The sequence below is a fragment of the Hyla sarda genome, chromosome 8 (genome assembly GCF_029499605.1).
Source record: "Hyla sarda isolate aHylSar1 chromosome 8, aHylSar1.hap1, whole genome shotgun sequence".
Taxonomy (NCBI): Eukaryota; Metazoa; Chordata; class Amphibia; order Anura; family Hylidae; genus Hyla; species Hyla sarda.
The window spans coordinates 13,122,926-13,150,473 of NC_079196.1; the positions used below are offsets into that span (position 1 = coordinate 13,122,926).

General features: G+C 48.9%; 1 protein-coding gene across 3 annotated transcripts; it reads right to left on the reverse strand.

The window, feature by feature from the left end:
• Window positions 1–1,245: 1,245 nt before the first annotated feature.
• FAIM (Fas apoptotic inhibitory molecule) lies at window positions 1,246–25,031 on the reverse strand. 3 transcript variants are annotated; one of them, XM_056535407.1, is made up of 6 exons: window positions 24,779–24,834; window positions 8,809–8,859; window positions 8,502–8,637; window positions 6,057–6,285; window positions 2,806–2,855; window positions 1,247–2,598 (listed from the first exon to the last, which is right to left on the reverse strand). In XM_056535407.1, exons 2-6 carry the CDS (start codon window positions 8,853–8,855, stop codon window positions 2,449–2,451), a joined length of 612 nt encoding a protein of 203 aa, XP_056391382.1. In that variant the 5' UTR covers window positions 8,856–8,859; window positions 24,779–24,834; the 3' UTR covers window positions 1,247–2,448. The 3 variants fall into 3 exon arrangements, with proteins under 3 accessions (XP_056391383.1, XP_056391382.1, XP_056391381.1); XM_056535408.1 differs by lacking the exon at window positions 8,809–8,859 and having other exon boundaries at window positions 1,246–2,598; window positions 24,779–24,860; XM_056535406.1 differs by lacking the exons at window positions 8,809–8,859; window positions 24,779–24,834 and adding an exon at window positions 24,892–25,031.
• Between the last annotated feature and the right edge of the window lie 2,517 nt (window positions 25,032–27,548).

Here is a 27,548-nt window from a genome sequence, read left to right on the forward strand (position 1 = left end):
GTAATTTACAAATCTGTTTAACTTTCTGGCACCAGTTAAAAAAAGTTTTTTACTGGAGTACCCCTTTAGGGTACATTCACACGTGCGGGTTTTCCGCTGCGTATTTGAAAGTGGGCGGGCTCTTCTCGGCTGTCCGCAGCAGATTTTCTGCAGCAGAATGTACACTGCGTAAAATCCGCCGAAAGCCCCATTGAAGTCAGTAGGGACTGTGGCGTAAATTCCGCAGCGTAAAATCTGCTGCGGACAGCCGAGAATAGCCCGCCCACTTTCAAATACGCAGCGGAAAACCCACTAAAAAATCTGCACGTGTGAATGTACCCGTGTTTCCCAACCAGTGTGCCTCCAGCTGTTGCAAAACTACAACTTCCAGCATGCCCGGACAGCCAACGGCTGTCCGAGCATGCTGGGAGTTGTAGTTTGCAACAGCTGGAGGCACACTGGTTGGGAAACACTAGGAGCGGTAGCTGTCAGCTGCCTACCATGTATCGGTCTACAGTAGTAGCTGGGATTGTTTACCCTGTCACCGCTCACCTACAAAGCTGCAGCGAAGTCTTATCAGGAGTTAAATCACACAACAGCGGACGTCATCCAGGAGATCTACATTCATTGGGATTCGTGATCAGACAAGAAAATATAAAAAAAATACCTAGAATAGAATATTTACAGTGTGAAACATGATAAAAATCTGAGACAGAAAGACGCGAACGTGACATCACCGGAGCGGAGAGTGTCGGCTGCACAGTACAATATGGAGGCCACCTCCCCTTACAATAACAGCTGTGCCTCTCCAGGGAAGCTGCCAGCACAAGGAGGGGTGTGCAGCCAGGATGGATATTAACCCTTTATAGTCAGAATTTCTCCTCTGAAGTGGATTCAGTTAATCTATTACCCCATGTCTTATTCTTCAGAGCTGCACTTATTATTCTGCCGTTACATCATATCTTACCCTCCAGTCACCTCCAGAGCTGCAATCACTATTCTGCTCTGACATTATGTATTATCCTTCCGGAGCTTTTGTCGCTATTCTATAAATACAACATGTCTTATCCTCCAGAGCTGCACTCACTATTCTACTGTTTCCTCATGTCTTATCCTCCAGAGCTGCACTCACTATTCTACTGTTTCCTCATATCTTATCCTCCAGAGCTGCACTCGCTGTTCTGCCGTTACATCCTGTCTTATACTCCAGAGCTGCACTCAATATTCTGCCGTTACAATCATGTCTTATCCTCCAGAGCTGCACTCACTATTCTGCTGTTACATCCTGTCTTATCCTCCAGAGCTGCACCCATTATTCTGCCATTACATCCTGTCTTATCCTCCAGAACTGCACTCACTTTTCTGCTGTTAGATCATGTCCCTCCAGAGCTGCACTTACTATTCTGCTCTTCAGGCTTATGCAGTATAATCTCATAACCTCTCAATACAGAACAGTGCTATCCACCTTGTGGCTCTTCTAGTAGTGAGTGCAGCTCTGGAGATGACTGGAGGATAAGACATGATGTAACAGCAGAATATTGAGTGCAGCTCTGGAGGTGACTGGAGGATAAGACATGATGTAACAGCAGAATAGTGAGTGCAGCTCTGGAGGCGACTGGAGGATAAGACATAATGTAACAGCAGAATAGTGAGTGCAGCTCTGGAGGTGACTGGAGGATAAGACATGATGTAACAGCAGAATAGTGAGTGCAGCTCTGGAGGTGACTGGAGGATAAGACATTATGTAACAGCAGAATAGTGAGTGCAGCTCTGGAGGATAAGACATGATGTAACAGCAGAATATTGAGTGCAGCTCTGGAGGATAAGATATGATTTAACTGCAGAATACGGAGTGCAGCTCTGGAGGATAAAACATGATGTAACAGGAGAATAGTGAATGCAGCTCTGGAGGATAAGACATGATGTAACAGCAGAATAGTGAGTGCAGCTCTAAAGGATAACATATGATGTAACAGCAGAATAGTGAGTGCAGCTCTGAAGGATAACATGATGTAACAGCAGAATAGTGAATGCAGCTCTGGAGGATATGATATGATGTAACAGCAGAATAGTGAGTGCAGCTCTGGAGGATATGATGTAACAGCGGGATCAGCACAGAGGACTTAGTCGTACAGTTATGACAAATCTTTTGTTTCTGACGCATTTTGTAACAATAAAGAAGATTCATCCAACAAAAGTGAAAAAACAAAAACTTATTTTGTATCAAGAAAATAAATTCCTCTGAAGACGAGAAGTTTGTGCCCCTCCGGGCGGCTGGAGGAAGAGGAGGTTATTAGGTGTGTGCGGCTCCTGGCGCTGAGATCCGGGGCTATGTCCACTAATGTCTGCACTAAACACTGCAGGAGATCAGCGGCGCCGGACGGCTAAAGCCACCGCACAGATACCGTGTCCTGCAGGGACGGAGGAGCAGAGGGCGGGGGATCCCTGAGCAATGGACGCCGGCGCATGTTACTCTGTGCTCTCAGGAATCTCCCGGTCGTCCATGATCAGCGTGTGGATGATGCCTTCTCTGCGTTTGCCGCTGCTCACCGCCTTAATGCAGCAGTCGCGGTCGCCAATGGTGAAATGCGTCTCGGTACCGTCGTCTACAAACTCTCCCTGTAGAAAAGGAAGAAAAGTGTCAGAGATAACACGGACAGGAAGACATGGCTGACAACAGCGAGACAACAACACGAAACGGACAGTAATACAGAAGAGCGGAGATCAGAGGCGTCACAGGCGCAGACTTCTCTTCTGTCCACCATACTTTACACTGCAACTCTGACCAGTGACTTCAGTAGCGCAGCATCATGGCCGCTCACTTACCGCAGTCTCCAGCTTCCGACCATTGCACCAGACGTCCATTGTGTCCTTCTCTGAAAAAAAAAACCCATAAAAATCGTCAGAGATACAGATTTATGATCGTCCCCCTACCAATGAATGACCCAAATGTGATGCTGGTGCCCCCTGCTGGTAACCATTACTATTGTCCTCATATTGGATGCAGCCTGCAGTGTAAAGCATCTAGACTTCCCTTCTCACTTTCACGGAAACATCCAAGGCCCTTTCTATATGGATCATTGTTTCCCAACCAGGGTGCCTCCAGCTGTTGCAAAACTACAACTCCCAGCATGCCCGGACAGCCGTTGGCTGTCCGGGCATGCTGGGAGTTGTAGTTTTGCAACAGCTCCCCCTTCTGGTGGTTACAGGCAGAGGATTTGTAGCTCTGCCCCCTGTATAGATATTACAGGACTAACCTTAACCCCTTAAGGACCGGGGTTTTTTCCGTTTTTGCATTATCGTTTATTCCTCCTTACCTTTAAAAAAAAATCAAGTCTTTCAATTTTGCACCTAAAAATCCATATGAAGCTTATTTTTTGCGCCACCAATTCTACTTTGTAACGACGTCGGTCATTTTACCCAAAAATCTACTGTGAAACGGGAAAAAAAAATCATTGTGAGACAAAATTGAAATAAAAAAAAAGCCAATTTGTAACTTTTGGGGGCTTCCGTTTCTACGCAGTAGATTTTTCGGTAAAAATGACACCTTATCATTATTCTGTAGGTCCATACGATTAAAATGATCCCCTACTTATATAGGTTTGATTTTGTCGCACTTCTGGGAAAAATCATAACTACATGCAGGAAAATTTATACATTTAATGTCATCTTCTGACCCCTATAACTTTTTTATTTTTCTGCGTATGGGGCGGTATGGGGGCTCATTTTTTGCGCCGTGATCTGAAGTTTTTAACGGTACAATTTTTGCATTGATAGGACTTCTTGATCGTTTTTATTCATGATATAAAAAGTGACCAAAAATACGCTATTTTGGACTTTTTGGAATTTTTTTGCGCGCACGCCATTGACCATGCGGTTTAATTAACGATATATTTTTATAATTCGGACATGTCTGCACGCGGCGATACCACATATGTTTATTTACACAAATTTTTTTTTTTACATGGGAAAAGGGGGGTGATTCAAACTTTTATTAGGGAAGGGGTTAAATGATCTTTATTCACTTTTTTTTTGCAGTGTTATAGCTCCCATAGGGACCTATAACACTGCAAACACTGATCATTGTTATCCCATAGGGACCTATAACACTGCAAACACTGATCATTGTTATCCCATAGGGACCTATAACACGGCAAACACTGATCATTGTTATCCCATAGGGACCTATAACACTGCACACACTGATCATTGTTATCCCATAGGGACCTATAACACTGCACACACTGATCATCGTTATCCCATAGGGACCTATAACACTGCACACACTGATGTCTTACACTGATCATTGTTATCCCATAGGGACCTATAACACTGCACACACTGATCTCTTATACTGATCATTGTTATCCCATAGGGACCTATAACACTGCACACACTGATCTCTTATACTGATCATTGTTATCCCATAGGGACCTATAATACTGCACACACTGATCTTTGTTATCCCATAGGGACCTATAACACTGCACACACTGATGTCTTACACTGATCATTGTGGGGCTATAACTGCTCACACTGATCGTTTACATTGATCAATGGTTTCTCATAGGAAACCACTGATCGATGATTCTGCCGCTTGACTGTTCATGCCTGGATCTTTTAGTAATTCGGTGATCGGACAGCATGGAGGCAGGTAGGAGACCCTCCTCGTGTCTTACAGCTGTTCGGGATGCCGCGATTTCGCCACAGAGATCCCGAACAGCCCCCTGAGCTAACCGGCATTGTTTTACTTTCACTTTAGACGCGGCGTTCAACTTTGAACGCTGCGTCTAAAGGGTTAATAGCGCTCGGCACCGCGATCAGTGCAGCGCTCTATTAGCCACGAGTCCCGGACGTTGTTAGAGGCCGGGGCCAAGATTCCCAACACGAGCCTTGTTTCCATCACCGGAGTGCCAACATCTACCTCCGTGATCGGTGGCATCCTTAGGTCTGTGGCGGACGGACCAGTCGCCGGTGCGGGACGGACAGCAGAACAGCTCCAGAACCCTGCACATCTATCTTCCCAAGCCGGTAGATATATGCTGAACAAACACATGTGAACGCGGACTTGGATACTATACCTACAATCTGCTAACGCCATTATATCCTTGACGGACTTTAGGATGAGGGACTCTCTGCGGTGTTGCAACATTTTAATAACTTTTAATTTTTATTGTAGTCATTCTAGAACATTTTTTCCTCCCCACAAGGGCCCTGTGTAAGGCTGGGTTCACACTACGTTTTCTCCCATACGGGAGCGCATACGGCAGGGGGGAGCTAAAAGCTCGCGCTCCCGTATGTCACCGTATGCGCTCCCGTATGTCATTCATTTCAACGAGCCGGCCGGAGTGTAACGTTTGGTCCGGTCGGCTCATTTTTGCGCCGTATGCGCTTTTACAACCGGACCTAAAACTGTGGTCAACCACGGTTTTAGGTCCGGTTGTAAAAGCGCATACGGCGCAAAAATGAGCCGACCGGACCGAACGTTTCACTCCGGTCGGCTCATTGAAATGAATGACATACGGGAGCGCATACGGTGACATACGGGAGCGCGAGCTTTTAGCTCCCCCCTGCCGTATGCGCTCCCGTATGGGACAAAACGTAGTGTGAACCCACCCTAAGGAGGCATTATTTGATACATTGTTCTATTATATGACACATTTTATTCTACTAGCGCAGGGGTCTTCAAACTGTGGCCCTCCAGTTGTTGCAAAACTACAACTCCCAGCATGCCCGGACAGCCAACGGCTGTCCGGGCATGCTGGGAATTGTAGTTTTGCAACATCCGGAGGGCCACAGTTTGAAGACCACTGTACTAGCGGTTGTTTTATATCAATAAATACAATTCTGTTTTCATCATAAATTTGAAGCACAGTTCCAATTATTACCTTCATTTACAATCATCGTGTATCAGTTTTTCTGGTATTAGAGGTGAATGGTAGCATTTATTTTTACTTCAATAATTTACAAATCTGTTTAACTTTCTGGCACCAGTTCATAAAAAAAAAAAAAAAAAAAAAGACCCCGAGTACCCTTTTAATACGAGGAGAGGATAAATGTGGGGGGGGGGCTCTTACCCAGCACCACCCGGCAGTCCTCTCCATCCACGTGCAGCACCCAGGTGTTGGTGGTCTTGGATCGGTTCTCCATGTATTTCTTAAGGCTTTTGCCGTTTACCTCCAGGGTGTACTCATAGGCAAAACCGCTGACGGCGTCGATGTTGATGGTGGCCTTCATCTGCGAGGCTCCCACCGGAAACGTCTCCTTCCCAACCAGTTTAAACATCCAGTCCTTCCTGATGATTTCCTGATCACCGAGAGAAGAGAGTGAGGACGACCTGGATCAATTCTCACCATACTACACGACACTACTCTCATCATCACCATACTACACGACACTACTCTCATCATCCTCACCATACTACACGACACTACTCTCATCATCCTCACCATACTACACGACACTACTCTCATCATCCTGACCATACTACACGACACTACTCTCATCATCACCATACTACACGACACTACTCTCATCATCCTCACCATACTACACGACACTACTCTCATCATCCTCACCATACTACACGACACTACTCTCATCATCCTCACCATACTACACGACACTACTCTCATCATCCTCACCATACTACACGACACTACTCTCATCATCCTCACCATACTACACGACACTACTCTCATCATCCTCACCATACTACACGACACTACTCTCATCATCCTGACCATACTACACGACACTACTCTCATCATCCTGACCATACTACACGACACTACTCTCATCATCCTCACCATACTACACGACACTACTCTCATCATCCTCACCATACTACACGACACTACTCTCATCATCCTCACCATACTACACGACACTACTCTCATCATCCTCACCATACTACACGACACTACTCTCATCATCCTCACCATACTACAAGACACTACTCTCATCATCCTCACCATACTACACGACACTACTCTCATCATCCTCACCATACTACACGACACTACTCTCATCATCCTCACCATACTACACGACACTACTCTCATCATCCTCATACTACACGACACTACTCTCATCCTCATACCACACGACACTACTCTCATCATCCTCATACTACACGACACTACTCATCATACTCATACTACAAGACACTACTCTCATCATACTCATACTACACGAGACTACTCTCATCATCCTCATACTACACGATAATACTCTCATCCTCATACTACACGACACTACTCATCATCCTCACACTACACGACACTACTCATCATCCTCACACTACACGACATTACTCATCATCCTCACACTACACGACACTACTCATCATCCTCACACTACACGACACTACTCATCATCCTCATACTACACGACACTACTCATCATCCTCACACTACACGACACTACTCATCATCCTCATACAACACGACACTACTCATCATCCTCACACTACACGACACTACTCATCATCCTCACACTACACGACACTACTCATCATCCTCATACTACACTACACTACTCATCATCCTCACACTACACGACACTACTCATCATCCTCATACAACACGACACTACTCATCATCCTCACACTACACGACACTACTCATCATCCTCATACTACACGTCACTACTCATCATCCTCACACTACACGACACTACTCTCATAATCATACTACACGACACTACTCATCATCCTCACACTACACGACACTACTCATCATCCTCACACTACACGACACTACTCATCATCCTCATACTACACTACACTACTCATCATCCTCACACTACACGACACTACTCATCATCCTCATACAACACGACACTACTCATCATCCTCACACTACACGACACTACTCATCATCCTCATACTACACGTCACTACTCATCATCCTCACACTACACGACACTACTCTCATAATCATACTACACGACACTACTCATCATCCTCACACTACACGACACTACTCATCATCCTCATACTACAAGACACTACTCTCATCATCCTCATACTACAAGACACTACTCATCATCCTCATACTACAAGACACTACTCTCATCATCCTCATACTACAAGACACTACTCATCATCCTCATACTACAAGACACTACTCATCATCCTCATACTACAAGACACTACTCTCATCATCCTCATACCATATATCTGCTCCACACTGCTGCAGCACAAAGCCTCCACTCCCATCACTATTCTGCTGTTACATCATGTTTTATCCTCCAGTCACCACCAGAGCTCCACTCACTATTCTGCGGTAACGTTATACTTTATCCTCCAGTCACCACCAGAGCTCCACTCACTATTCTGCTGTGACGTTATATTTTATCCTCCAGAGCTGCACTCACTATTCTGCTGTTTTATAATAAGGGAAACTGTCTTTGTTTCCCACTTCTACCAATGCCAGTGCAGCTTTCATTTCCTATCCAGCGTTTCTGTGATCAGTAGCAGATGGCGCCCCCGGTAAGGAGCAGTCGGTGGCCGCACTCACCTTCCCGTCCACGTAGACCACGCGTTTCCCTGATGTCGTTCCGTGCTCAAACTCAATCTTGTGGACCCCGTCACTGAGCGCGACCTCCCACACGGCCACAAGGTCGGTCATCTTCTCCAGGCGGCCGTAATGGGATCTGCAGGTGAAGGGAGGAGGGAGACAGGAGGCTGATCAGATTATACAGTAAAGAGGATCAGTCCAGGTGAGGAGGACGACTACCTGCAGGGACAATCTACACTAAGGGGGACACAGCGGGTATAACAGGTCCAGGTGTCATGGCCGCCGGGGGGGGGGGTCTATACGTTACCTGACTTCATCTTCATACATTGTCACCTCCTCACGTGCTGCCGCCATAACCCTGATCCCGTCAGCAGCGAAAGAAGAGAGAGAGAGAGGATTCATACCGGAGACATATCTGTGCACATAAAAGTAAGTGAACCCTTCGGGATTATCTGGATTTCTGCATTAATTGCAAAAAAAATAAAATAATGTTTTTAGTTGTCCGTAGACCAGAGAATACCAAGCAGGGTGCCTGCAGCTGTTGCAAAACTATAAATCCCCGCATGCCCAGTTTGCACCCTGGTTGGAAACAGAGCTCCCAGCATGCCTGCTGTTGCAAAACTACAACTCCCAGCATGCCCAGACAGCCTTTGGCTGTCCGAGCATGCTGAAAGTTGTAGCTTTGCAACAGCTGGAGGCACCCTGTTTAGGAAACACTGCTTTAACTGTTGCAAAACTACAGCTCCCAGCATGCCCAGACAGCCTTTGGCTGTCTGGGCATGCTGGGAGTTGTAGTTTTGCAACAGCAGGAGCAGTGTTTCCCAAACAGGGTGCCTCCAGCTGTTGCAAAGGCTGTCCGAGCATGCTGGCAGCTGTAGTTTTGCAACAGTTGGAGCAGTGTTTCCCCAACAGGGTGCCTCCAGCTGTTGCAAAGGCTGTCTGGGCGTGCTGGGAGTTTTGCAAAAGCTGTGGCAGTGTTTTCCAATCAGGGTGAAAGCTGGGCATGCTGGGAGTTGTAGTTTTCCAACAGCTGGAGCAGTATTTCCCAAGCAAGGTGCGAGATGGACGTGCTGGAAGTTGTAGTTTTGCAACAGCTGGAGGCACCCTGTTTGGGAAACACTACTTCAGCTATTGCAAAAATACAGCCGGCATGCTGGGGGTAGTAGTCTTGCAACATCTGGAGGCACACTGGTTGGTAAACACTGCCCAGATCTTTAGCTATGGTCGGTAAAGCCCCCGTGATCTCCGCACTTGACACTTTGCTCTTGAAGAAGTCAGTAACACTGGTTTCACTTTGTCTCCCTGCCCTGTGGAGGTTTACTCAATGCGCTCAACATAAGACGTGAAGGATACAACTGTGTGTGTTATATATTCACATTCTGCTTCTCTAGAATTGTAACTTGGGGAGTATTCACACACACAGTTTTGCCCTCCTGTGGTTCGGTAACATTGGCAAAATGTCCAAATAGGGCGCGGACATATCCTTACACGGAGGGGAACAGGGCCCCCATTCAACGGCCCAAAACATAGATACTGACTAATGTTCCCGTGGGCCCCCCGCCTGTCCCTGTAATGTTGGCGCCCTATTCCGACATTTTGTCAATGTATCCGAACCAGAGAAGGACAAAAAACGGATGTGAACGCGGCCTTAGAAAAAAATGTGATCACGTGTTATTAGTGATCAACGCAGAAATCCAGGAAGTCCATGGGGGTCACTTACTTTTTCTATTGCACTGGGCAAGGTTTATATAGGGAGCAGTGGAGGGGGCAATGTATATAGAAGGGGTAGGGATCAGGGGAAGAGTATATAGAGTATCAGGGGAAGAGTAGTAGTAGTATATAGAGGATCAGGAGAAGAGTAGTAGTAGTATATAGAGGCTCAGGGGAAGAGTAGTAGTAGTATATAGAGGCTCAGGGGGAAGAGTAGTAGTAGTATATAGAGGATCAGGAGAAGAGGAGTAGTAGTATATAGAGGCTCAGGGGAAGAGTAGTAGTAGTATATAGAGGATCAGGGGAAGAGTAGTAGTAGTATATAGAGGCTCAGGGAAAGAGTGGTAGTAGTATATAGAGGATCAGGGGAAGAGTAGTAGTAGTATATAGAGGATCAGGGGAAGAGTGGTAGTAGTATATAGAGGATCAGGGGAAGCGTAGTAGTAGTATATAGAGGCTCAGGGGAAGAGTAGTAGTAGTATATAGAGGATCAGGGGAAGAGTAGTAGTAGTATATAGAGGATCAGGGGAAGAGTAGTAGTAGTATATAGAGGCTCAGGGGAAGCGTAGTAGTAGTATATAGAGGATCAGGGGAAGAGTAGTAGTAGTATATAGAGGATCAGGGGAAGAGTGGTAGTAGTATATAGAGGATCAGGGGAAGCGTAGTAGTAGTAGTATATAGAGGCTCAGGGGAAGAGTAGTAGTAGTATATAGAGGATCAGGGGAAGAGTAGTAGTAGTATATAGAGGATCAGGGGAAGAGTAGTAGTAGTATATAGAGGATCAGGGGAAGAGTAGTAGTAGTATATAGAGGATCAGGGGAAGCGTAGTAGTAGTATATAGAGGCTCAGGGGAAGAGTAGTAGTAGTAGTATATAGAGGCTCAGGGGAAGAGTAGTAGTAGTATATAGAGGCTCAGGGGAAGAGTAGTAGTAGTATATAGAGGATCAGGGGAAGAGTAGTAGTAGTATATAGAGGATCAGGGGAAGAGTAGTAGTAGTATATAGAGGATCAGGGGAAGAGTAGTAGTAGTATATAGAGGCTCAGGGGAAGAGTAGTAGTAGTATATAGAGGCTCAGGGGAAGAGTAGTAGTAGTATATAGAGGCTCAGGGGGAAGAGTAGTAGTATATAGAGGATCAGGGGAAGAGTAGTAGTAGTATATAGAGGCTCAGGGGAAGAGTAGTAGTAGTATATAGAGGCTCAGGGGAAGAGTAGTAGTAGTATATAGAGGCTCAGGGGAAGAGTAGTAGTAGTATATAGAGGCTCAGGGGAAGAGTAGTAGTAGTATATAGAGGATCAGGGGAAGAGTAGTAGTAGTAGTATATAGAGGCTCAGGGGAAGAGTAGTAGTAGTATATAGAGGCTCAGGGGAAGAGTAGTAGTAGTATATAGAGGATCAGGGGAAGAGTAGCAGTAGTATATAGAGGATCAGGGGAAGAGTAGTAGTAGTATATAGAGGATCAGGGGAAGAGTAGTAGTAGTATATAGAGGACCAGGGGAAGAGTAGTAGTAGTATATAGAGGCTCAGGGGAAGAGGAGTAGTAGTAGTATATAGAGGCTCAGGGGAAGAGGAGTAGTAGTAGTATATAGAGGATCAGGAGAAGAGTAGTAGTAGTATATAGAGGACCAGGGGAAGAGTAGTAGTAGTATATAGAGGCTCAGGGGAAGAGGAGTAGTAGTAGTATATAGAGGCTCAGGGGAAGAGGAGTAGTAGTAGTATATAGAGGATCAGGGGAAGAGTAGTAGTAGTATATAGAGGATCAGGGGAAGAGTAGTAGTAGTATATAGAGGATCAGGGGAAGAGTAGTAGTAGTATATAGAGGACCAGGGGAAGAGTAGTAGTAGTATATAGAGGACCAGGGGAAGAGTAGTAGTAGTATATAGAGGCTCAGGGGAAGAGGAGTAGTAGTAGTATATAGAGGCTCAGGGGAAGAGGAGTAGTAGTAGTATATAGAGGCTCAGGGGAAGAGGAGTAGTAGTAGTATATAGAGGCTCAGGGGAAGAGTAGTAGTAGTATATAGAAGATCAGGGGAAGAGTATATAGAGGCTCAGGGGAAGAGTAGTAGTAGTATATAGAGGATCAGGGGAAGAGTAGTAGTAGTATATAGAGGACCAGGGGAAGAGTAGTAGTAGTATATAGAGGATCAGGGGAAGAGTAGTAGTAGTATATAGAGCAGTGATTTCCAACCGCGGTGCCGCGGCACACGTGTGTGCCGTTCGCCACTGGCCGTGGTGCCGCGGGATTTTGCTGTCATTTTTTAAAAAAAATTTAATTTTTTTTAATTTAATTTTATTTTTTTTAAATATCCCGCCCCGGCCTGCGCGCTTATGACTGGCGGCGCAGGGGGGAAGGGAAGCCTGCGTGCGCACTGCGCACACAGCATCCCCCTCCCCACTGCGTCCACTGCGTCCCCTGTGTCCCCCTCCCCACTGCATCCCCTGTGTCCCCCTCCCCACTGCGTCCCCTGTGTCCCCCTCCCCACTGCATCCCCTGTGTCCCCCTCCCCACTGCGTCCCCCTTCTACCTTGCGGTGCAGTGGGCCGAAAATGGGTCCCTGGGGCGGAACGATCTTCACCTGCGCCGGACTCCCGTGCCTGCCGTGGACCTGCAAGCTGCGCGGACCGGCTTGCTTAAGGTACTGTACCCTTTCCCCCCTCTGTTACCCCTTCTCAACCCTGTCCAACCCCCCCCTCCCCCCGCCATCACCCGGGTCCACTGTATACCCCCCCCCCCGTCACCCGTGTCCACCCCCCCCGTCACCCGTGTCCACCCCCCCCCGTCACCCGTGTCCACCCCCCCCCCCCCGTCACCCGTGCCCACCCCCCCCCGTCACCCGTGTCCACCCCCCCCCCGTCACCCGTGTCCACCCCCCCCCCCGTCACCCGTGTCCACCCCCCCCCGTCACCCGTGTCCACCCCCCCCCCGTCACCCGTGTCCACCCCCCCCCGTCACCCCGTGTCCACCCCCCCCCTCCGTCACCCGTGTCCACCCCCCCCTCCGTCACCCGTGTCCACCCCCCCCCTCCGTCACCCGTGTCCACCCCCCCCGTCACCCATGTTCACATCCCCCGTCACCCATGTTCACATCCCCCGTCACCCATGTCCACACCCCCCTGTCACCCAGTCCGCCCCCCCCCCTCCTGTCACCCATGTTCACCCTCCTGTCATCCCTTTCACTCCCGTTCACCCCCTCCTGTCACCCATGTTCACCCCCCGTCACCCATGTTCACCCCCCGTCACCCATGTTCACCCCCCCCGTCGCCCAGTCCGCCCCCCCCCCGTCACCCAGTCCGCCCCCCCCCCCGTCACCCAGTCCGCCCCCCCTCCCGTCACCCAGTCCGCCCCCCCCCCCCGTCACCCATGTCCACACCCCCCCCGTCACCCATGTCCACACCCCCCTGTCACCCAGTCCGCCCCCCCCCTCCTGTCACCCATGTTCACCCTCCTGTCATCCCTTTCACTCCCGTAACCCCCGACCCCCCCGTCCACCCTCCTGTCACCCATGTTCACCCTCATCCACCCTCCTGTCACCCCTGTCCACCACCCTCCTGTCATCCCTTTCACTCCCGTTCACCCCCCATCACCCATGTCCACCCTCCTGTCATCCCTGTCACCCCCGTACACCCTTCTGTAATCCCTCTGTCATCCATGTTCACCCTCCTGTCGACCCATGTCCACTCCTCTACACCTCTCTGTACACTCCTCTACACCCCTGTCACCCATGTACGCTCCTCTACACCCCTCTGTCCACTCCTCTACACCCCTGTCACCCATGTACGCTCCTCTACACCCCTCTGTTCGCTCCTCTAAACCTCTCTGTCCACTCCTCTACACCCGTCACCCATGTACGCTCCTCTACACCCCTCTGTCCACTCCTCTACACCCCTGTCACCCATGTCTGCTTCTCTACACCCCAGTCACCCATGTACGCTCCTCTACACCCCTCTCTCCACTCCTCTACACCCGTCACCCATGTACGCTCCTCTGCACCCCTGTCTGCTCCTCTACACCTCTCTGTCCACTCCTCTACACCCCTGTCACCCATGTACACTCCTCTACATCCCTCTGTACACTCCTCTACACCCCCCTGTCCACTCCTCTACACCCCTGTCACCCATGTACGCTCCTCTACACCCCTGTCACCCATGTACGCTCCTCTACACCCCTCTGTCCGCTCCTCTACACCCCTGTCACCCATGTACGCTCCTCTACACCCCTCTGTCCACTCCTCTACACCCCTGTCACCCATGTACACTCCTCTACACCCCCCTGTCCACTCCTCTACACCCCTGTCACCCATGTACACTCCTCTACACCCGTCATCCATGTACGCTCCTCTACACCCCTCTGTCCACTCCTCTACACCTCTGTCACCCATGTACGCTCCTGTACACCCCTCTGTACGCTCCTCTAAACCCCTTTGTCACCCATGTCCACCCCTCTACATCCCTCTGTCACCCATGTACACTCTTCTACACCCCTCTGTCACCCATTTAAAAAAAAGTTTGGCGCCTAATAGATTTGTTTTGCAGGTTTAACGGTGAAGAATTGTGTGTGGAAGAAATCGTGATGATGGCCCAGACCAGATGGAGAAGAGAAGACAACATTGCAAATTAGAGAAGACGTCATTGGTGAGTTGCTGTATAAAGCAGCACTTTAAACTACATGCCCACTGATAAATAGATATAGTGCATTGCATTTTTTACCATTTCCCCCCCTTTTTTTTTTGCTCGTCAATCTCTGTAGCGGTGCCCCGCGGAATTTTTTTTTTTCGAGGTGTGCCCCGACCCGAAAAAGGTTGGGAAACACTGATATAGAGGATCAGGGGAAGAGTAGTAGTAGTATATAGAGGATCAGGGGAAGAGTAGTAGTAGTATATAGAGGATCAGGGGAAGAGTAGTAGTAGTATATAGAGGATCAGGGGAAGAGTAGTAGTAGTATATAGAGGATCAGGGGAAGAGTAGTAGTAGTATATAGAGGATCAGGGGAGTAGTAGTAGTATATAGAGGACCAGGGGAAGAGAAGTAGTAAACTAAAATCAATGACATTCGTGATGAAATCCTCTCCCAGTCCCCTAAAAGTTCGGATCCAATTCCCAGCCACGTCTCCTCTTCATCCCTCTCAGTCTTTGAGCCTGTAACGGAGGATAAGGTTTCCCGGCTCCTCCGCCCGCCCCACTACCTGCTCTAGTGACCCCCATGCCTTCACACCTCATCCAGTCTCTCCTGCTATCAGTTGTCACCTAACTAAAATCTTTAACCTCTCCCTCTCTTCTGGGGTCTTTCCCTCCTCCGTCAAACACTCTATCATAACCCACTATTGAAAAAAACCATCTCTGGACCCGTCCTGTGCAGCCAACTATCGACCCGTCTCAAATCTCCCCTTTATCTCCAAACTCCTGGAACGCTTGGTCTACTCCCGCCTTATCCGCTATCTCTCCGAGAACTCTCTCCTTGACCCCTTACAGTCTGGTTTCCGCTCCCTTCACTCCACAGGAACGGCCCGAACCAAAGTCACTGACGATCTTCTGACGGCCAAATCAAATGGCAATTTCTCTTTACTGATTCTCTTGGACCTCTCTGCGGCTTTTGACACTGTGGATCCCCAACTCCTCCTCAGTAGTCTCTGCTCCATCGGTCTCAAGGACTCTGCTCTCGCCTGGTTTTCCTCCTATCTCTCTGGCCGCTCCTTTAGCGTCTCGTTTCTGGCTCTACTTCTTCTCCTCTTCCCCTTGCTGTCGGGGTTCCCCAGGGATCGGTCCTGGGTCCTCTACTCTTTTCACTCTACACATCCCCCATTGGAAAAACAATCAGTAGATTTGGTTTCCAGTACCACCTCTACGCTGATGACACCCAACTCTATACCTCCTCCTCCGCAAACATCCCCCCTGCACTCCTACAGAATACCAGTGACTGTCTCTCTGCCGTCTCAGACATCCCCCCTGCACTCCTACAGAATACCAGTGACTGTCTCTCTGCCGTCTCAGACATCCCCCCTGCACTCCTTCAGAATACCAGTGACTGTCTCTCTGCCGTCTCAGACATCCCCCCTGCACTCCTACAGAATACCAGTGACTGTCTCTCTGCCGTCTCAGACATCCCCCCTGCACTCCTACAGAATACCAGTGACTGTCTCTCTGCCGTCTCAGACATCCCCCCCTGCACTCCTACAGAATACCAGTGACTGTCTCTGCTGTCTCAGACATCACCCCTGCACTCCTACAGAATACCAGTGACTGTCTCTCTGCCGTCTCAGACATCACCCCTGCACTCCTACAGAATACCAGTGACTGTCTCTCTGCCGTCTCAGACATCACCCCTGCACTCCTACAGAATACCAGTGACTGTCTATCTGCCGTCTCAGACATCACCCCTGCACTCCTACAGAATACCAGTGACTGTCTCTCTGCCGTCTCAGACATCACCCCTGCACTCCTACAGAATACCATTGACTGTCTCTCTGCCGTCTCAGACATCACCCCTGCACTCCTACAGAATACCAGTGACTGTCTCTCTGCCGTCTCAGACATCCCCCCTGCACTCCTACAGAATACCAGTGACTGTCTCTCTGCCGTCTCAGACATCACCCCTGCACTCCTACAGAATACCAGTGACTGTCTCTCTGCCATCTCAGACATCCCCCCTGCACTCCTACAGAATACCAGTGACTGTCTCTCTGCCGTCTCAGACATCCCCCCTGCACTCCTACAGAATACCAGTGACTGTCTCTCTGCCGTCTCAGACATCCCCCCTGCACTCCTTCAGAATACCAGTGACTGTCTCTCTGCCGTCTCAGACATCCCCCCTGCACTCCTACAGAATACCAGTGACTGTCTCTCTGCCGTCTCAGACATCCCCCCTGCACTCCTACAGAATACCAGTGACTGTCTCTCTGCCGTCTCAGACATCACCCCTGCACTCCTACAGAATACCAGTGACTGTCTCTCTGCCGTCTCAGACATCCCCCCCTGCACTCCTACAGAATACCAGTGACTGTCTCTGCTGTCTCAGACATCACCCCTGCACTCCTACAGAATACCAGTGACTGTCTATCTGCCGTCTCAGACATCACCCCTGCACTCCTACAGAATACCAGTGACTGTCTCTCTGCCGTCTCAGACATCACCCCTGCACTCCTACAGAATACCATTGACTGTCTCTCTGCCGTCTCAGACATCACCCCTGCACTCCTACAGAATACCAGTGACTGTCTCTCTGCCGTCTCAGACATCCCCCCTGCACTCCTACAGAATACCAGTGACTGTCTCTCTGCCGTCTCAGACATCACCCCTGCACTCCTACAGAATACCAGTGACTGTCTCTCTGCCGTCTCAGACATCCCCCCTGCACTCCTACAGAATACCAGTGACTGTCTCTCTGCCGTCTCAGACATCCCCCCTGCACTCCTACAGAATACCAGTGACTGTCTCTCTGCCGTCTCAGACATCACCCCTGCACTCCTACAGAATACCAGTGACTGTCTCTCTGCCGTCTCAGACATCACCCCTGCACTCCTACAGAATACCAGTGACTGTCTCTCTGCCGTCTCAGACATCCCCCCTGCACTCCTACAGAATACCAGTGACTGTCTCTCTGCCGTCTCAGACATCCCCCCTGCACTCCTACAGAATACCAGTGACTGTCTCTCTGCCGTCTCAGACATCCCCCCTGCACTCCTACAGAATACCAGTGACTGTCTCTCTGCCGTCTCAGACATCTTGTCCTCTTTATATCTGAAACTAAATCTTTCGAAAACAGAACTTCTTGTCTTTTCTCCATCAACTGATCCTGTACCTACCCCTGACATTTCCATCTCGGTATGTGGTTATGGTAGTACCATAACTACCATAACTCCCGGGCAGCAGTCTCGCTGTCTTGGAGTTATACTTGACTCTGATCTGTCTCTCACTCCCCATATTCAGTCTCTTTCACGTTCTTGTCTCCTGCATCTCAAAAACATTTCAAGAATCCGCCCGTTTCTTACTACTGAAACTGCTAAAACTCTCATTATTGCTCTGATTCCCTCCCGCCTGGACTACTGTAACCCTTTACTAATAGGCCAAACTCTCTCCTCTCCAGTCCATCCTTAATGCCGCAGCCAGACTCATCTTCCTCTCCAGACACTACACCGACGCCTCCTCCCTGTGCCAGACACTACACCGACGCCTCCTCCCTGTGCCAGTCACTACACCGACGCCTCCTCCCTGTGCCAGACACTACACCGACGCCTCCTCCCTGTGCCAGACACTACACCGACGACTCCTCCCTGTGCCAGACACTACACCGACGCCTCCTCCCTGTGCCAGTCACTACACCGACGCCTCCTCCCTGTGCCAGTCACTACACCGACGCCTCCTCCCTGTGCCAGTCACTACACCGACGCCTCCTCCCTGTGCCAGTCACTACACCGACGCCTCCTCCCTGTGCCAGTCACTACACCGACGCCTCCTCCCTGTGCCAGTCACTACACCGACGCCCCCTCCCTGTGCCAGTCACTACACCGACGCCCCCTCCCTGTGCCAGTCACTACACCGACGCCCCCTCCCTGTGCCAGTCACTACACAGACGCCCCCTCCCTGTGCCAGTCACTACACCGACGCCCCCTCCCTGTGCCAGACACTACACCGACACCTCCTCCCTGTGCCAGTCACTACACAGACGCCCCCTCCCTGTGCCAGTCACTACACAGACGCCTCCTCCCTGTGCCAGTCACTACACCGACGCCTCCTCCCTGTGCCAGTCACTACACCGACGCCTCCTCCCTGTGCCAGTCACTACACCGACGCCTCCTCCCTGTGCCAGTCACTACACCGACGCCTCCTCCCTGTGCCAGTCACTACACCGACGCCTCCTCCCTGTGCCAGTCACTACACCGACGCCCCCTCCCTGTGCCAGTCACTACACCGACGCCTCCTCCCTGTGCCAGTCACTACACAGACGCCTCCTCCCTGTGCCAGTCACTACACCGACGCCTCCTCCCTGTGCCAGTCACTACACCGACGCCTCCTCCCTGTGCCAGTCACTACACCGACGCCTCCTCCCTGTGCCAGTCACTACACCGACGCCTCCTCCCTGTGCCAGTCACTACACCGACGCCTCCTCCCTGTGCCAGTCACTACACCGACGCCTCCTCCCTGTGCCAGTCACTACACCGACGCCTCCTCCCTGTGCCAGTCACTACACCGACGCCTCCTCCCTGTGCCAGTCACTACACCGACGCCTCCTCCCTGTGCCAGTCACTACACCGACGCCTCCTCCCTGTGCCAGTCACTACACCGACGCCTCCTCCCTGTGCCAGTCACTACACCGACGCCTCCTCCCTGTGCCAGACACTACACCGACGCCTCCTCCCTGTGCCAGTCACTACACAGACGCCTCCTCCCTGTGCCAGTCACTACACCGACGCCTCCTCCCTGTGCCAGTCACTACACCGACGCCTCCTCCCTGTGCCAGTCACTACACCGACGCCTCCTCCCTGTGCCAGTCACTACACCGACGCCTCCTCCCTGTGCCAGTCACTACACCGACGCCTCCTCCCTGTGCCAGTCACTACACCGACGCCTCCTCCCTGTGCCAGTCACTACACCGACGCCTCCTCCCTGTGCCAGTCACTACACCGACGCCTCCTCCCTGTGCCAGTCACTACACCGACGCCTCCTCCCTGTGCCAGACACTACACCGACGCCTCCTCCCTGTGCCAGACACTACACCGACGCCTCCTCCCTGTGCCAGTCACTACACCGACGCCTCCTCCCTGTGCCAGTCACTACACCGACGCCTCCTCCCTGTGCCAGACACTACACCGACGCCTCCTCCCTGTGCCAGTCACTACACAGACGCCTCCTCCCTGTGCCAGTCACTACACCGACGCCTCCTCCCTGTGCCAGACACTACACCGACGCCTCCTCCCTGTGCCAGTCACTACACCGACGCCTCCTCCCTGTGCCAGTCACTACACCGACGCCTCCTCCCTGTGCCAGTCACTACACCGACGCCTCCTCCCTGTGCCAGTCACTACACAGACGCCTCCTCCCTGTGCCAGACACTACACCGACGCCTCCTCCCTGTGCCAGTCACTACACAGACGCCTCCTCCCTGTGCCAGACACTACACCGACGCCTCCTCCCTGTGCCAGACACTACACCGACGCCTCCTCCCTGTGCCAGTCACTACACCGACGCCTCCTCCCTGTGCCAGACACTACACCGACGCCTCCTCCCTGTGCCAGTCACTACACCGACGCCTCTTCCCTGTGCCAGTCACTACACCGACGCCTCCTCCCTGTGCCAGTCACTACACCGACGCCTCCTCCCTGTGCCAGTCACTACACCGACGCCTCCTCCCTGTGCCAGACACTACACCGACGCCTCCTCCCTGTGCCAGACACTACACCGACGCCTCCTCCCTGTGCCAGTCACTACACCGACGCCTCCTCCCTGTGCCAGACACTACACCGACGCCTCCTCCCTGTGCCAGACACTACACCGACGCCTCCTCCCTGTGCCAGTCACTACACCGACGCCTCCTCCCTGTGCCAGTCACTACACCGACGCCTCTTCCCTGTGCCAGTCACTACACCGACGCCTCCTCCCTGTGCCAGTCACTACACCGACGCCTCCTCCCTGTGCCAGTCACTACACCGACGCCTCCTCCCTGTGCCAGACACTACACCGACGCCTCCTCCCTGTGCCAGTCACTACACCGACGCCCCCTCCCTGTGCCAGACACTACACCGACGCCTCCTCCCTGTGCCAGTCACTACACCGACGCCCCCTCCCTGTGCCAGTCACTACACCGACGCCTCCTCCCTGTGCCAGTCACTACACCGACGCCTCCTCCCTGTGCCAGTCACTACACCGACGCCTCCTCCCTGTGCCAGTCACTACACCGACGCCTCCTCCCTGTGCCAGTCACTACACCGACGCCTCCTCCCTGTGCCAGTCACTACACCGACGCCTCCTCCCTGTGCCAGTCACTACACCGACGCCTCCTCCCTGTGCCAGTCACTACACTGACGCCTCCTCCTTGTGCCAGTCACTACACCGACGCCTCCTCCCTGTGCCAGTCACTACACCGACGCCTCCTCCCTGTGCCAGTCACTACACCGACGCCTCCTCCCTGTGCCAGTCACTACACCGACGCCTCCTCCCTGTGCCAGTCACTACACCGACGCCTCCTCCCTGTGCCAGTCACTACACTGACGCCTCCTCCTTGTGCCAGTCACTACACCGACGCCTCCTCCCTGTGCCAGTCACTACACCGACGCCTCCTCCCTGTGCCAGTCACTACACCGACGCCTCCTCCCTGTGCCAGTCACTACACAGACGCCTCCTCCCTGTGCCAGTCACTACACCGACGCCTCCTCCCTGTGCCAGTCACTACACAGACGCCTCCTCCCTGTGCCAGTCACTACACCGACGCCTCCTCCCTGTGCCAGACACTACACAGACGCCTCCTCCCTGTGCCAGACACTACACCGACGCCTCCTCCCTGTGCCAGTCACTACACCGACGCCTCCTCCCTGTGCCAGTCACTACACTGGTTACCAATTCAGTCCAGAATACAGTACAAAATCCTCAGTCTCACACACAAAGCTCTCCACAATGCTGCACCTCCCTACATCTCCTCTCTCACCTCCGTCTACCATCCTACACGTTCTCTCCGATCTGCTAATGACCTCACACTAACATCTTCTATAATCCCAACTTCTCACTCCCGTCTCCAAGACTTCACTCGTGCTGCACCGGTTCTCTGGAATTCTATCCCTCAATCCCTCAGACTCAACAACAACGTCCACAGCTTCAAACGTGGCCTAAAAACATCTCTTCAGACAGGACTATAACAGTCTCTAATGGGCCTCAACATATTCTCAACATCCCCCCGACATATCCCCCCCGACATATCCCCCCAACACATCCCCCCAACACATCCCCCCAACATATCCCCCCAACATATCCCCCCAACATATCCCCCCAACATATCCCCCCACCTCTTGTTTGAATAGTTATTGTGTAATATTATGTCTGATACTTGTCTTTGTTTGTCCCCATAATTGTAAGCGCTGCGGAATCTGTAGGTGCTATATAAATAAATTATTATTATTAATTATTATTATATAGAGGATCAGGGGAGTACTAGTTGTAGATATAGGAGGATGGGTGGTATAGTAGTTGTGTATATATATAGGAGGATGGGTGGTGTAGTAGTTGTGTATATATAGGAGGATGGGTGTAGTAGAAGTTGTGTATATATAGGAGGATGGGTGGTGTAGTAGTTGTGTATATATAGGAGGATGGGTGTAGTAGAAGTTGTGTATATATAGGAGGATGGGTGGTGTAGTAGTTGTGTATATATATAGGAGGATGTGTGTAGTAGTAGTTGTGTATATATAGGAGGATGGGTGTAGTAGAAGTTGTGTATATATAGGAGGATGGGTGTAATAGTAGTTGTGTATATATATAGGAGGATGGGTGATGTAGTAGTTGTGTGTATATATATAGGAGGATGGGTGGTGTAGTAGTTGTGTATATATATAGGAGGATGGGTGGTGTAGTAGTTGTGTATATATAGGAGGATGGGTGGTGTAGTAGTTGTGTATATATATATATATATATATAGGAGGATGGGTGGTATAGTAGTTGTGTATATATATATAGGAGGATGGGTGGTATAGTAGTTGTGTATATATAGGAGGATGGGTGGTATAGTAGTTGTGTACATATAGGAGGATGGGTGGTGTAGTAGTTGTGTGTATATATAGGAGGATGGGTGGTGTAGTAGTTGTGTATATATAGGAGGATGGGTGGTGTAGTAGTTGTGTATATATAGGAGGATGGGTGGTGTAGTAGTTGTGTATATATAGGAGGATGGGTGGTGTAGTAGTAGTTGTGTATATATAGGAGGATGGGTGTAGTAGTGGTTGTGTATATATAGGAGGATGGGTGGTGTAGTGGTTGTGTATATATAGGAGGATGGGTGTTGTAGTAGTTGTGTATATATAGGAGGATGGGTGGTGTAGTAGTAGTTGTGTATATATAGGAGGATGGGTGTAGTAGTGGTTGTGTATATATAGGAGGATGGGTGGTGTAGTGGTTGTGTATATATAGGAGGATGGGTGTTGTAGTAGTTGTGTATATATAGGAGGATGGGTGTAGTAGTAGTTGTGTATATATAGGAGGATGGGTGGTGTAGTAGTTGTGTATATATAGGAGGATGGGTGGTGTAGTAGTTGTGTATATATAGGAGGATGGGTGTAGTAGTAGTAGTTGTGTATATATAGGAGGATGTGTGTAGTAGTAGTAGTAGTTGTGTATATATAGGAGGATGGGTGGTGTAGTAGTAGTTGTGCATATATAGGAGGATGGGTGGTGTAGTAGTAGTTGTGTATATATAGGAGGATGGGTGGTGTAGTAATTGTGTATATATAGGAGGATGGGTGTAGTAGTAGTTGTGTATATATAGGAGGATGTGTGTAGTAGTAGTAGTAGTAGTTGTGTATATATAGGAGGATGGGTGGTGTAGTAGTAGTTGTGCATATATAGGAGGATGGGTGGTGTAGTAGTAGTTGTGTATATATAGGAGGATGGGTGGTGTAGTGGTTGTGTATATATAGGAGGATGGGTGGTGTAGTAGTTGTGTATATATAGGATGGGTGGTGTAGTGGTTGTGTATATATAGGAGGATGGGTGTTGTAGTAGTTGTGTATATATAGGAGGATGGGTGTAGTAGTAGTTGTGTATATGTAGGAGGATGGGTGGTGTAGTAGTTGTGTATATGTAGGAGGATGGGTGGTGTAGTAGTTGTGTATATGTAGGAGGATGGGTGGTGTAGTGGTTGTGTATATATAGGAGGATGGGTGGTGTAGTAGTTGTGTATATATAGGAGGATGGGTTGTGTAGTAGTTGTGTATATATAGGAGGATGGGTGGTGTAGTAGTTGTGTATATTTAGGATGGGTGGTGTAGTAGTTGTATATATATAGGATGGGTGGTGTAGTAGTTGTGTATATATAGGAGGATGGGTGGTGTAGTAGTTGTGTATATGTAGGAGGATGGGTGGTGTAGTGGTTGTGTATATATAGGAGGATGGGTGGTGTAGTGGTTGTGTATATATAGGAGGATGGGTGGTGTAGTAGTTGTGTATATATAGGAGGATGGGTGGTGTAGTAGTTGTGTATATGTAGGAGGATGGGTGGTGTAGTGGTTGTGTATATATAGGAGGATGGGTGGTGTAGTGGTTGTGTATATATAGGAGGATGGGTGGTGTAGTAGTTGTGTATATATAGGAGGATGGGTGGTGTAGTAGTTGTGTATATGTAGGAGGATGGGTGGTGTAGTGGTTGTGTATATATAGGAGGATGGGTGGTGTAGTGGTTGTGTATATATAGGAGGATGGGTGGTGTAGTAGTTGTGTATATATAGGATGGGTGGTGTAGTAGTTGTGTATATATAGGAGGATGGGTTGTGTAGTAGTTGTGTATATATAGGAGGATGGGTGGTGTAGTAGTTGTGTATATATAGGAGGATGGGTTATGTACTACTCCCAGCTGTGGTTCAGTATGGAGTTGGAGGACGGCGGGAATCCCCGGGATGTTATGTACAGGCTGCCGGTGGTGATGAGCGGAGTATGTGACCGGTAAACCTTCCCTCAGCCCCCGGTGTCGGTGCAAGGGTCTCCCGGCCTTACCTGACGGCGTCGGCGGCCGGAAGTTGCAGTGACGCGGCCTCCGCTGCCCGGCAACAGTCTCCAAGCGACCAGGGGAGCGCGGCCTCCAAGCCACTACTGCGCATGCGCTCCACAACCCCCAGGACTGCGTCACGTGATACTGCATGCGGGGCTTCTCTACTGTATATAAGGTTATCATGTGTGATATTCAACCATGTATCTAATCTCATCATGTGTGATACTCTACTAAACCCTGTATCTAATCTCATCATGTGTGATACTCTACAAAACCCTGTATCTAATCTCATCATGTGTGATACTCAATCCTGTATCTAATCTCATCATGTGTGATACTCAACCCTGTATCTAATCTCATCATGTGTGATACTCAACCCTGTATCTAATCTCATCATGTGTGATACTCTACTAAACCCTGTATCTAATCTCATCATGTGTGATACTCTACTAAACCCTGTATCTAATCTCATCATGTGTGATAATCTACTAAACCCTGTATCTAATCTCATCATGTGTGATACTCTACTAAACCCTGTATCTAATCTCATCATGTGTGTCTGATACTCAACCCTGTATCTAATATCATCATGTGTGATACTCTACTAAACCATGTATCTAATTTCATCATGTGTGATACTCTACTAAACCCTGTATCTAATCTCATCATGTGTGATACTCTACAAACCCTGTATCTAATCTCATCATGTGTGATACTCAACTAAACCCTGTATCTAATGTCATCATGTGTGATACTCAACTAAACCCTATATCTAATCTCATCATGTGTGATACTCTACTAAACCCTGTATCTAATCTCATAATGTGTGATACTCTACTAAACCTTGTATCTAATCTTATCATGTGTGATACTCTACTAAACCCTGTATTTAATCTCATCATGTGTGATACTTTACTAAACCCTGTATCTAATCTCATCATGTGTGATACTCTACTAAACCCTGTATCTAATCTCATCATGTGTGATACTCTACTAAACCCTGTATCTAATCTCATCATGTGTGATGCTCTACTTAACCTTGTATCTAATCTCATCATGTGTGATACTCTACTAAACCCTGTATCTAATCTCATCATGTGTGATACTCTACTAAACCCTGTATCTAATCTCATCATGTGTGATACTCTACTAAACCCTGTATCTAATCCCATCATGTGTGATACTTTACTAAACCCTGTATCTAATCTCATCATATGTGATAATCTACTAAACGCTGTATCTAATCTCATGTGTGATACTCTACTAAACCCTGTAGCTAATCTCATGTGTGATACTCTACTAAACCCTGTATCTAATCTCATCATGTGTGATACTCTACTAAACCCTGTATCTAATCTCATCATGTTTGATACTCTACTAAACCCTGTATATAATCTCATCATGTGTGATACTCTACTAAACCATGTATCTAATTTCATCATGTGTGATACTCTACTAAACTCTGTATCTAATCCCATCATGTGTGATACTCTACTAAACCCTGTATCTAATCTCATCATGTGTGATAATCTACTAAACCCTGTATCTAATCTCATCATGTGTGATAATCTACTAAACCCTGTATCTAATCTCACCATGTGTGATACTCAACCCTGTATCTAATCTCATCATGTGTGATACTCTACTAAACCATGTATATAATTTAATCATGTGTGATACTCAACTAAACCCTGTATCTAATCTCATCATGTTTGATACTCAACTAAACCCTGTATCTAATCTCATCATGTGTGATACTCTACTAAACCCTGTATCTAATCTCATCATGTGTGATACTCTACTAAACCTTGTATCTAATCTTATCATGTGTGATACTCTACTAAACCCTGTATCTAATCTCATCATGTGTGATACTCTACTAAACCCTGTATCTAATCTCATCATGTGTGATACTCTACTAAACCCTGTATCTAATCTCATCATGTGTGATGCTCTACTAAACCTTGTATCTAATCTCATCATGTGTGATACTCTACTAAACCCTGTATCTAATCTCATCATGTGTGATACTCTACTAAACCCTGTATCTAATCTCATGTGTGATACTCTACTAAACCCTGTATCTAATCTCATCATGTGTGATACTCTACTAAACCTTGTATCTAATCTCATCATGTGCGATACTCTACTAAACCCTGTATCTAATCTTATCATGTGTGATACTCTACTAAACCCTATGTCTAATCTCATCATGTGTGATACTCTACTAAACCCTGTATCTAATCTCATCATGTGTGATACTCTACTAAACCTTGTATCTAATCTCATCCTACTAAACCCTGTATCTAATTTCATCATGTGTGATACTCTACTAAACCCTGTATCTAATCTCATCATGTGTGATACTCTACTAAACCTTGTATCTAATCTTATCATGTGTGATACTCTACTAAACCCTGTATCTAATCTCATCATGTGTGATACTCTACTAAACCCTATATCTAATCTCATCATGTGTGATACTCTACTAAACCCTGTATCTAATCTCATCATGTGTGATACTCTACTAAACCCTGGATCTAATCTCATCATGTGTGATAAACTACTAAACCCTGTATCTAATCTCATCATGTGTGATACTCTACAAACCCTGTATCTAATCTCATCATGTTTGATACTCTGCTAAACTCTGTATCTAATC